This window comes from Chiroxiphia lanceolata, chromosome 10 (genome assembly GCF_009829145.1).
Source record: "Chiroxiphia lanceolata isolate bChiLan1 chromosome 10, bChiLan1.pri, whole genome shotgun sequence".
Classification (NCBI taxonomy): Eukaryota; Metazoa; Chordata; class Aves; order Passeriformes; family Pipridae; genus Chiroxiphia; species Chiroxiphia lanceolata.
Genome location: NC_045646.1, coordinates 5,145,005 through 5,157,917, shown reverse-complemented (window position 1 = coordinate 5,157,917; position 12,913 = coordinate 5,145,005). Strand labels below are relative to the sequence as shown.

At 44.4% G+C, this 12,913-nt stretch overlaps 1 protein-coding gene across 2 annotated transcripts; it reads left to right on the top strand.

Annotated features, from left to right (window-relative positions):
* Positions 1–3,111: 3,111 nt before the first annotated feature.
* On the top strand, positions 3,112–7,249 carry GHSR (growth hormone secretagogue receptor). 2 transcript variants are annotated; one of them, XM_032698050.1, is made up of 2 exons: positions 3,112–3,915; positions 6,885–7,249. In XM_032698050.1, exons 1-2 carry the CDS (start codon positions 3,162–3,164, stop codon positions 7,139–7,141), a joined length of 1,011 nt encoding a protein of 336 aa, XP_032553941.1. In that variant the 5' UTR covers positions 3,112–3,161; the 3' UTR covers positions 7,142–7,249. The 2 variants fall into 2 exon arrangements, with proteins under 2 accessions (XP_032553941.1, XP_032553940.1); XM_032698049.1 differs by having other exon boundaries at positions 6,837–7,249.
* The last annotated feature ends 5,664 nt before the right edge of the window (positions 7,250–12,913 follow it).

Sequence of the window (12,913 nt, the reverse complement as noted above, 5' to 3'; positions counted from 1 at the left end):
GCTTTGCTGATAATAAACCAGCACTGTTTTGAAGTCTGCTTGCAGATATATACTGCCATATAAACAACTGTAAAGTAATTTGAACCCATTCTGGGTTTTACAGTATTAAGCTGGATTACCACTATTTCATCAGTGCTCCTCACGGATGATGGTTGCTAAACCGTAACCTTTGAAAGCATACACCAGGTGCTACCTTCTGTTCTAAACCACATTTATAATAGCAGGCAAAACACCCTTTGTCCTTGGATATAATAAAAAAACCTACATTTGCTCTTCTCTGGAGTTGTTGAAGGTGCATCATTTTAAAATGAATCTCTACCTTGGAGTCTGTTTTCCAGTTTCTTCTTCTCTCCACAATAAACGCATAATCATTCTATATTCAAAGCTTTTGGACATTTCCATGACAACAAACAATGATATAAACAAGAATTAGAACTTTCATTGGATGGGGAGATAATGGAAAGAATGGAACATAGGAGAGAGACCTCAAACTCCATAATAGAAACTCCCTTCTACCTCATCTCCAGTACTCAATACAGCTTTGAAGCTACTGAAGAGAAACACCAATGTTTTAAGGTTCCATGAAAGGTAAATGTCCAGTATAATATGTTTTTTTAAATTATTTTTTTAATATCTGGCTTGTTCATGCATCCAGCTAGTGGATAAAACTGAATAAAAAAGTACTTAACTTCTGCTTCTGTCTCTCCATTTCTCTCATTCCAGTGACTTCACTCTTATCTTGCTGGCTATGTAAAACTAATGTTCCTGCAGCTGAGGGCTAGCAGACAATTTTTGGGAGCCTAAAGCCATCTTCTCTCACAGCTCTTACCTCTTCTATCACCACTATCTGCACCACTGTCCTTTAGCATATGCAAAGCAGAGGCAGTAATCCATTATCATGCAAAGTTCGTGGGATGACTTCTTTATATTTCATCAAAATTTGACCTGCAATTGCCAAAGAAATCAGAAAGAATCAGAAAACTAAAGCTGCTTTTCTTCTCTCTCAGATGACACTTTTTTTCTGGTCCTGTCCCCATGCAGGAAAAGCAACCAGAGAAGCCCTTGACTCATGATACCCTTAAAAGAAGGAAATCAATGTTGCTGGATTCAAAACACAACTGCCAGGTCTGATCCAAGTGGCTCATCACTCAACACACCAGGAATTAAGTGTTAAATCATTGCATTACAAGCTCAAGTTGTCTGGAGTACACAAACCTGGTGCTACCTCACTTTTGAACTTGATTTTGACACATACATCATAGTTCAAGTATCATTTTGATAAGGAATAAATGATTTTCCTAAAAAAACAAAAAAGGAAATGATCATTTTTGACAAGATACAGCTCAGCAAAAACTGGAAGCATTTCATGAGAATGAAGGATTGTCTCTATATAGAAAAGTCACATTTATAGCATCAGGCCATTTTCTCTGGCAAATATCAACATCCTGCAGCTGAAACCACTGGTCAGGGAAAAGAAAAAAAAAAAAAAAGTATTTGGCATCCTAACTACAGAGGCACTTATTATCTCCATAATATAATGCAATGTCATGTAAATTAGATTTGGGCCACAATTCTAATATGAACTAACTGTATGTTGGTGGCATAAAGCCCACGATTTTTTTTCAGAAACATATAACACAACTATATAGGCAGCTGGATAGACAAAGTGAGAGGTACATTAGGCTCTTTCTCCTTTTCAACTGCTATTAATCTGTAGCCATCCCTCATAAAATTTAGCAACTGTTGAGTAACTTGCTGCAAAACTGTCTCACAGTTTAAGAGCAGTAATGATGAATACTGACTGATTCCAGTGAAACTGCAAAAATATATCATCCAAATTAGGCTATGGACAAGGCACTAAGGCTAATGCTTGCACGGTTACAGAAAGCAAATTACAGAGAACAGGCACATTCAGAGGCACAGGCAGAGTAACTCGGTGTTGTGTCACACCATGCTTGAGATCTGTCTACCCTTAAATAAAGCTCTGCAGGTAGGAATGCTAGAGGAGGTGTACACATGTGTGTGAGTGCATTTGGAAAAACGGCATAAACCTCTTTCTTGGCTGAATTGGATGGGGCTTGGAGCAACCTGGTCTAGTGGAAGGTGTCCCTGCCCATGGCAGGGGGTGGAACCAGATGAGATTTAAGGTCTCTTCCAACCCAAACCATTCTGTGATTCTGTGGTCAATCTAGATACCAACATGGATTCAGAGCACTGGTTGCCACCTCAGAGATGGGGTTTGAGGGATGCAGCCCCTGTGGATAGACGGAAGTGAAAATTGATTGTGCCACAGTGCACACACTCCCTGACAATTTGTGGGGACAGGTTGGAAAAGGGGAGAGATACACCCTATACAGATGTACAGGGGGTCACTTTACTGTCCCTGATCTCACCTTGTGATGCTTCCATTTTACCTCCTTCTGGGTACAACATTGTCCTTTGAATCTGCAGCTGGGGAAACACACGGTTCTGATGTCTGCGTCTGCAAAGGGCAGCAGCCACACGCTGAATCGAAATTTAATTGCAGGTAAATCATATGGAAGCAAGTGACTACTGCAGCTTCACTGAACTGGAGCCTCGCCGGGCTCCTGCCAAGACCCAAGGGCAGAGCAAAGATACGGAGCGAGGAGGCAGCGGTCGCACCCATCGCCGCGGTCCCGGTGGGATGTGCGGTGAGGGGATGCGCGGCTGAGGAAATGCGCGGCTGAGCGGCGCGGGGGGATGTGCGCGGGGACAGAGCCCTGAGAACGGCGGACAAGGGACGGTCCCGCCTCTCCGAGAGCACCGACAGGCGGGACCAGGCGGGACCCGCACCTGTCCGGGCGGGGCAGGCACCGGGGGCGGACCGGGAGCGCCGGACCCGCCGGGGTGGGTGAGTCCTCCCGCGCCGGGGGCTCGGGAAGAAAGTTTAAATGCCGGTGCCGGCGCGGGTGGAGCGGCCGCCCGGGGGTCGCGGGGCCGCCCCACGTCTCGTGTGACGCGCGGCGAGCGCCCGCCTGCCCCGGGCAGGGGGGAGCGACAGTGCCCGGGAGAGGCGGAGCGGGGCCGCCCGTCCCTCCCCGCCCCCGGCCCCGCACCTGCTCGGGCGCGCAGCGGCGCGGGGACCGCGCGGGGCCGCACCGCGCCGCGCCGGGCGGGGATGCGCATCCCCCGGCGGCAGGATGCCGGAGGGGAGCGCGGGCGGCCGCGGCGCGGAGAACCGGACGGGCGCCGAGGCCCCGCAGCACCTGTTCCCCGTGCCCGTGCTCACCGGCATCACCGTCGCCTGCGTCCTGCTCTTCGTCATCGGGATCGTCGGCAACCTCATGACCATGCTGGTGGTGTCACGGTTCCGGGACATGAGGACCACCACCAACTTCTACCTGTCCAGCATGGCCTTCTCCGACCTGCTCATCTTCCTCTGCATGCCCCTGGATCTTTTCCGCCTCTGGCAGTACCGGCCCTGGAACTTCGGGGACCTCCTCTGCAAGCTCTTCCAGTTCATCAGCGAGAGCTGCACCTACTCCACCATCCTCAACATCACGGCGCTCAGCGTGGAGCGGTACGTCGCCATCTGCTTCCCCCTCCGAGCTAAAGTCATCATCACCAAGGGGAAGGTCAAGCTGGTCATCCTCTTCCTCTGGGCTGTCTCCTTCATTAGTGCCGGACCCATCTTCATCCTGGTGGGGGTCGAGCACGAGAACGGCACGAACCCCCTGAGCACCAACGAGTGTCGAGCCACCGAGTACGCCATCCGCTCGGGGCTCCTCACCATCATGGTCTGGATCTCCAGCATCTTCTTTTTCCTGCCCGTGTTCTGCCTGACTGTGCTGTACAGCCTCATTGGGAGGAAGCTCTGGAGGAGGAAGAGAAAGAACATCGGTCTAAACACCGTCATCAGGGACAAGAACAACAAGCAAACTGTGAAAATGTTAGGTACGAGTTTTCTTGCTCTGTTTTTCCAAAGGGTGTGTGTGCTGGTGTGTGTGTGAAAGAGAGAAAGACTGAGAGCTCTCTGGTAGTTTACTATAGTTGCTTCCAAAGGAAAGCATTTATGAAAAATGTTTCGTGCAAAGGAATAGAACTCCAGGAATCTGTAGAGTAACTCTCCTCCTCCCTTAGATTTATTTCTAACTGATTTGAGCTGGGGACTCCCAAACAGTTAAACAAACATTAATAACAATCCCTGAAAAGGACAAATACTACAGTTATAATTTGCTTATGCCCTGGAGATTTTTGAGAATTTTTGCTCTTAGGTTGTGGATACCGATGTTATTTACAGAAGAACAGTTTATTTGATTTTTAAACAGAACTAAACCCTTCTGAAACCATGAAGTCGAGCTGCAGACTAAGTAGGCAGGGCATGATGTACACTTGAAGATTTATATGAAAAGAGTATCAAGGTTTTAGCAAATTGGGATTATTTCCTACCATGGCTGTATAAGCTTAAGAAAATTAATCTGAATTTTTACATTAGCAAAACACCAGGATGTGCTGAACCCGGAGCCTTGTGTCTCCTTTGAGGTCTGTGGTGCTGTAAAATCTCACTGACTGTAAAAAAACAGTTGTAAAAAAAGGATCAAGACAACAGACACTGTTATGCCTAACTCTGTATATTGACATTGCTGAATGCTTTAAACAACAGTTCTGGCTGGCACATGGAAACACAAATTTTAACATACTAAGTCAGTGCATGTGGTGGGAGTTTGATGAACAAAACCAAAAAAGTTGTTCTGAAAACTGCAGAATCCTGCTGCTGCTGCGTACTTTTATTCAAGCCAAAAGTCCTCCGCAGTGCAAGTCATCCCGTGGATTTCAGGGGGGATGAGATGCTCTGCAGGAAGAAGGTTTCATGGGCAGCAGCTCTGCTGTGCTGGTTTCAGTGGGGCTGAAGTGGTGGGCTAATGAGCCAGACAAGAAGTGGCAGTGAGTCCTAAGGACTTTAATTATCAAACGGGAGCCTAACTGATTTTTTCTTCACATCCTAATTTATTACTATGCAATAGCAGAAAGAATAATAGAACCCACAGCATTCTTTGTGCCCTTTCAACTACATTTTATGATCAATAGAATTACTTCAGTCTGCTAAGCGTGACCTTGGAAGTAATTAATCATTTACACTCCTGAGGTTCAGGATTATGAATCTCCACTTACTATAAGTAAATTACACATACTACTACCGTGTTTATATTTCCATATACTTAACCTTAAAGATATTGAAATAATTACAACTGTTTATTCCTACCCTGAAGTATTGCCACAAGCATTGCAATATTTCAGTCACCTTTTTTTTTCCTTTTACAAGGTCTGAGAACAGCAAGCAGTGGCAAGACTGTCCTCTGACAGAGAGCCAATATTCCCTGAATGATAACAGTCTGATGCCTGCTTGAAAGATAGAAAGAAGTTAGTGAGGGCTCAGTAGCAGCAGATGCTCATTGCAGTCTAATCTCACTGGTGTTAATGTTCTGCTTAAAATTTAGAAGGCACTTTCTAAGCCTTTAGCAAGTCATGGAACATCAAGTAAATGGGATTAGCATAAACACTTTTAAACTGTAGAGAAAGGTTATGCTTGTGGGTCTGCAATTAAACACCTAAATGTATAGCCCAGCTTGCAAAGGAGCTATCATATCCCATTCCTATTGAAATCCATGGGATTCTTTCTGCATGAATGAAAATCAAACTGTGAAAACCTGACTAGGCATATGGCAAGCCTACAACATGTGCTTAAAATTCTACTCGTAATAGACTGTGCTTAAAACACTCTTTGTAACGACCATCACGGTAACATTCATTACATGGATTGAAGTCCTCAAGTGAGCTAGGGAAACATGAGAACACAAGACCAGGTTGGACAGGGCTTGGAGGTACCTGGTCTAGTGGAAGGTGTCCCTGCCCATGGCAAGGGGTTGGAATGAGATGATCTTTTAAGGTCCCTTCCAACCCAAATCATTCTGTGAACTCTATGAACAGGTTAACTGTAAAAACTGCTTAAGAATGTCAAAAACCCTTGCCCGAGTTTTCTGGTTTTTATCTCTTTAGTATATTAATAGATACACTCAAAGAAATATGAAAAATAATAAAGGTCAAAGGCACACAGGAAATGAACAGAAAAAGTTTCCCTTTCTCTTGGATGAAAATTCAAATGGGCCACTGTTCAGAGACAAACACGTTCCTATCACTCTACAGACATGATATTTACATGTAAATGCAACCACAGTGGTAGTGTTATATTACAGATACACTGTATAACTATAATTATGCTGTTATATACTATGTATTTAGTTTTACTCTTCTCAGGAGTAACTCAAGTTCTAAAAAATGGACAAACTGGAGGGGTGCACCACTCTCTTGTTCTTACCTTAGCACATGTGCTCTACAAGTCCACATTCTGGTGGGTTGTTTTATTTTGAGGCCTTTGCCTTAAACAATTTTGCTTTGCCTTAAAAAATTTTGCTTCCCAGTGATTACATTCTTCATTATAAACCATAGTGTTGAGTCTATCACATATCATTTGCTTTTGTTAAACACTGTGGATGATAGACTGTTAAGCTTTTTGTTGTCATCATTTAGATTCTTTAATTCTCTGTTGATGCAAACATAAGTATTACAGGTCAGAAGTTTGCTACATCAGATGAGCTGGGCAATATTCAGGCAGCCTGTTTAGATATGATCAATGTGTATCACTAATTTATACTCCCGGAGAATGTATTGAGAGACACACAACTAAAACCTTAGGGGATGTATTTTCACACTTTGTGACTAATTTGCTAAAGGAATAAAACTGTAAAAGAGAATGTTAATGACCTGTTTATTAATACTCACACTTAACACAATTTCTTCTGCTGTTTTTATTTTAGTTGTGGTGGTATTTGCTTTCATACTCTGCTGGTTGCCTTTTCACGTAGGACGATATTTATTTTCCAAATCCTTTGAAGCTGGATCCTGGGAGATAGCAGTGATCAGCCAGTACTGCAACCTGGTGTCCTTTGTCCTCTTCTACCTTAGTGCAGCCATCAACCCCATCCTCTACAACATCATGTCCAAGAAGTACCGCGTGGCCGCCTGCCGCCTGTTCGGACTCAAACCCCTCCCAAGGAAAAGACTCTCCAGCACAAAGCAGGAAAGTTCCCGTGTGTGGACAGAGTCGAGTGTCATCACATGACACATGGTTTCCAGGGCTGGTGCATCACTCACTGCATTTCCCAGAAAGCCATAACAGAAGGGAAAGAGGGCAAGAAACAGGAATCGAAATGTTAAAGCCGTAATTTTGTCATCGTCTGGATCTGCTGAAAGATGTAATGCAGGCAGTTAAAGATTCAAGAAAACAACAAGCTAAACTTTGAGACTATAAAAGGAGATAAATGGTCACGGAATTTGGAAACACTCAAGTATAATTTGTCTGCTGCTTTTGCCCATATGAATTTTTAATGCTGACTTTAACCCAGATCTAGGCTTGTGCCCTCCTGACCAAGCAAATGTGGCCCACCCGTACAACTTCAGTAGCAGCTAATTCGAGCTGAATGTTTCCAGAGTTAGGTTTAGTTTTGCTAAGAATTTTGCTACCATATAACCAGGCCCTAGAGAGAGAAAACTGAATTGCCTTTTTGGAGTAGTAAATGTGAAATTTGATACACTTTTCATAATCTTGATTTTTAAATAAGCTCACGTTTTTCTCAGAAGGAGGAAATTATTTCTTTAAAACAAAAAAAAAAAAAAAAAAGGAGAGGTAAAATGGGTAATTTTTACACATGCTAAAAATAAATGACCTTCATGTCACGTCCAAGTAGAAAGGAAACAAAAAATGCCTTCACAGAAGTGGCTTACAGCATGACTGTACTGAAATATTTTTTTAAAATATATATCAGTGGTACAAGGACAGGGCTGACTTCAGGACTGCGGTGATGCTACAGAAATGTGGAATGCAATCTCCCACCAAAGTCTCTCTTTTTTTTTATACTAGCTAAATCATCTGTACTTGTTTTGTTCAGTGTGACTGTGAGTGACACGATGTGGTTGAACTTGGAAGCTTTTAGTTGTATTTATTTAGTATTTGTAACAAGTTTGTGGCTACCTGTCCCTAACTGTGCCCCTCCATACCCCAAGGTTTGCTGAGGACAGGTCTCCTGCTTGTAAACCCCCTCCACATTTCTGTTTGAAGTCTATCAGCCAGTTCCCAGTCCCACATCCCCCCCGTAAAGCCCAGTGTGCAATTGTACTCGTTTGCTGCAGTATTGAATTGAGAACATTTTACATTTTTCAACCAATGTGACCTGAGAAAATAATAGAAAAATCTGCATTAAAAGACACAGGCAGACACATTCTCATACTTGATTCATAAAAATCTTAAATTAGATTTAAGTATGCCATTTCGAGGCAAACCAGAAAATGTTCCATCCGCTGTGCTAATAAATATGTCTTACATTGTCTCACCAACACGTGGATTTTGTGCTCCAGCTCATAGAGCTTCAGAGCATGCATGTGTGTTAGCAGCTTTCTGTTCACTTGGTTCTAGTATTCATTCTCCATAATGAATTTAAATTCTCCTTAATGAATTTGCTGTTAGCAGAAGCTTTCCTGCCTTCAAACTCTCGTTCACACTGGGCCACTTTACACCTGTTACACCTCTAGCTGGCGGTGCTGCTCAGGTAAAATTCACAAAAGAATTTGGCCTCTTCTCTACATACCACATCCTTCCTAGCACCTGGCGCTTTGCTGGGGGTCAGGGGCTGGTTGCTGCTCCTTGGTGGGACCTGAGCCTGTGCCCTCCCCACTCCACGCTCGCAGGAGCACAGGTTTGATGTACACTATACATTAAGGTACTGCAGAGCTATGGGATCATCTCCCACTTCACCTCTAACCACATCCACCTCACTGCCCATTTTGTTCTCTCACTCGTTGACTGACAAGCAGATCTGATGGCAGATGTCACGCAACTCAGGGAAACAAGACACTGGGGAATCTCAAAAGGATTGTGAAGATGTGAGCTCACTAATGACCCGTCTGTGTAAACAAACCCATCACACACACCCGGCATCACATCAGTGTTTCAAGTCTCAGCTGTGTCTGTGGTATTAAATGTGAACAGAAAAAGAAATAAAGTGATAAGACCCTTTATAACCCTACTGGCTCAGTGTTGGTGGAGGGTTTGGCGTGATTCACACAGGCTGGAGGAGCTGGTCTCTCTTGGGTTGGCTCAGCACTGCCACGCCCCCTCCTCGCCCGTGGGAGCCCCATGTAGACACATTTAATTTCTGCACGTAAACTACAAACACACTAATTACTTCAATTAGCCTGAACACTTCATCAGGAGAGACTGTAAAGTTTAGCTATATACTGAAACACTGTGAAATTGCCACAACTTTGTGTATAGAATGAAATTTAAACATTTAACCTGGGGTCACAAAAGTCAGAAAGAAAGGGGCTGCTTCTTGGGAGGGAGGACGGGACTTCTTCCTTCCTTCTCACCAAGGAAATAGATTTGTTTCTGCAAGTTATTGGACATTTGGCCAAACCTAGCAAAATACACGCATTTTTATTAAAGAAGAGTAGCCACTTCCATATGACTCTTGCACAAGCAGGAAAATATTTCATATCTAGCAGGGAACACTTAAACATTTAACACACCCTGTAGCTGTCACAGGCAAGACACCAGCCATTAGTTTTGCTTCCCTCAGTACTAAAACTTTTCTATATAGACATGCTAAAGCCAGTGGAGTAACATGGACATGCTGACTGCAGGTGGTGAATAGGGACCACTGCTTCAAACTGGTACCAGTGCAAAATGAACTGCTTTTATATGGAAAGCAAGGAAAAAAACCCAAAACCTGGATAACCTTCACTTTTGTAACATCAAATCAGCTCTTGCCTAATGCCTCCAGAAAGATACACACATCCCCATCAGCACTGATGGATGAATCCAGCATTGCTTGTCTTGAGGGTTATTCATAGAATCACAGAACAGTTTGGGTTAAAAGAGACATTAAAGACCTTTTAGTTCCAACCCCCTGCCATGGGCAGGTTGCCACCCACTAGATCAGGTTGCTCAGGGCTCCATCCAAGCTGGCCTTGCCCAAGTTGTAAGAAATAACTTCACTGGAAAAAAAAAAAGTGTGAGCAAGATTTCAAGAGCATTTTTTACTGAAGAACAGCGAAGTCAGGCCAAGGTAGGTATCATCAATCTGTCTCAGGTAGTAACACAGGTAGAGGTTCCTCCTGCCTTGTGTCTGGCAGGCTGTACAGGGGCAGAGGGGATGCTGCAGGCAGAGAAGGCAGTGGCAAACAACCTGTGCTGGCAAAGCAGTGCTGGCACTGGTCTCATCTGTTCTCACCCACCACAGTTCTCAGCATGGACTGGCAAACAGTTTCCAGCAGAGACAGAGCTTTTCTCCTCTACTTCCCAGGGCATTTCCACAGCACCTGATGTTCCTGGCATCTTCTCCCGAAAGCCTTCCCTACATGAAAGAGCACAGGTGTGCCCCCATCCTATTTAGGGTCTGGACATGGCTTTTGAGATCCATTTTTCATGCAGGGAAGACAAGAGCCCTTGCAGGCACAGGGCTGTTCATCAATGTGACAGACAGGGTAGCTCTGCAGGAATAGTTCTTTCAGAATCTTCAACTTTCCATTTCTGGAAACTCTTCCTTGTCGGAACAAACTTTGCCAGTTTTCACTGAAAAAAACCCAAAAACCATATAGAGATTTTAAGAGTCAAAATTTTGCTGGTTCTTACTGACTTGTATGTCAGTAGCCCATAGAGAAAATAACTGGAGTTTCATTCATCAAACAGTTCCAGTTTTAAAAGCTTTTATACCTCTACATTTTGTATCACAGCTTCACAAATAAATGAGAACAATTTGGCTGCATTTTATTTCTTGTGTTAAATTGATGATGAAACAGGTCGAAAGGACTTTACCAGAAATCTTCATTCATTTTAGAAAAGTACCTTTGATGGAGGCAGGCACAGACAGAAAATCATGTCCTATTGTATTTTTGCCAAAAATAAAATATACTGGAAAAATAGCACCTACATGTCAAAATTTGAGACGATAGATATTCAGCAGTTATGTAAGTTTGTGTCAAATGGCATTTGCATAAGCCCTATTTAAAGCAGCAATTGTTAGATACTTAAGTACCCAGGAGAACCCCCTCTCTGTTATGGATTCTGCTGGTTTTGGGGTGCTGCTGCTCTGAGCCCAGTCAGTGTTTCCAGATGGGATTCCATAGAGTTTGTATCCTTTGCAAAAACCTTGTGGCCTTGAAGAGGTAAATTGCATCTTGAGAAAAAAAAATTCAAATTTGGAACAAAAGAAATCCATCTAACTCATCTCCCAGTGATGTCCATGTTGTTTCTCCCCCACACCCTGAACCGCCCTCCTCCCACTGCAGCTGAGAGCCCAGTGGATTTCATTCTCACAACTCCTAATAAACAATACCAGCCAAATTTCACAAATTTTTAAACACTATTTGGGAAATAAGTAACCTCTGGCTGACACTGGAGCCTGTGGAGAGCTCAATCAGTGGGAGCTGAACACAGGAAACACTGGCTCTGCTTCCAGAGCCCTGCTTTGCAACCCGGTGGTCCCTAACAACCAGAGAACATGTACCAGTGGCCAAGGCAACACCTCCACCTGCAGTGGGATTTGTATCTGCTCCTGAATCCTGACACCAGGCCCTGGGCTTGTGCACACACAGGAGCTGCCTCAAAAATCCTCCAGGTGATCCAGATGGACGTATATCCACAGATGCCATTGCAGGAGCTGGCACGTCCTGGGACTATGCAGCACTTTACAGTTTTACACTATTTGCTGTCAGGCACGTGTAGCTGGAGTTACACACTGCCCAGTAGAACTCCAGCAGCACCTGGAGAGCTGGAAGTTTGCAGGACATTAATGTGAATTGTATCTGTTCATTTAGGCAGCTCCATCACCCATCTAGGGCAGTGGTACACCCTTCTCCACCCCTACATCCCAGCCATCTCCTCCCACCTGTGCATTCCCACCTGATATACCACAGCAGACTCCTTCCCAGCTCCACACACAGACCAGGAACTTCACAGGAGCAAACCAACTTCCTCATACAGACATGCTTGCCAATGGCTTTTCACCCTGAAACACGATTTCTGGTGCGAAACAGGTAAAACCTGCAGGGGTTTAGCTTTGTGCCTCATGTCTCTGTCCAAACTTTAGCCCAAAGCAGTTTGTTAAATGATGGGGTCCCACTGTGCCAGCTCTATTAGATCATAAAACCAGTTTCCAGAGCCCTGGTTGCTGCTGTTTACAAAAAAACCAGAAAAGCAAATGTTAGGTCAGGATTTGTCTCTCACCTCTGAATTGTGATTATGCAAGTGCAGCGGAAGAGGATGAAGAAAAGGACAAATTTAATCTGCCTTCTATTAATGCAGGTTTACAGGTTTCTGTAGTCAAGCCATAGTCCAGTTTTCATTCCAGCACACAATACCATACATCAGCGTTACCCAATGTAACTGACACACTTGGTGGGCATTTAACAGGATTTCTCAGTGCTCTTCCCAGCAGAAAGGTCTCCATTCCTTTCCAAGTCCAGCACTTGCATGTTATGGCCCTTCCCGACCTCAGCTGCAGTCTGACTGCATGCCCTGACTTCTACAATAAGAACAGAACTCAGAGCCTCTCATTAACCCTAATATCTGTATCTATAAAAAGCACCTCTGCCTCATCTTGGAGCTGACCTGGTGATGCTGACTGCACGTTTGTCGGAGACCTGAAAACACACTGGCTTGGTTTTGCTCAGCAAGAGGTGGGTGGCTCTGCAGCACAGTTTTGGAGAGCAAACACCTCCAGAGCCATGGTGCACACTGATGTGCAGTGTCACCTGGATCCCATCCCCGAAACAGTGCCAAGCTCTCACACTGCCAGCTGGGAGCAGGCTCAAGGAGCAAACACACTGTGAGCAGAGG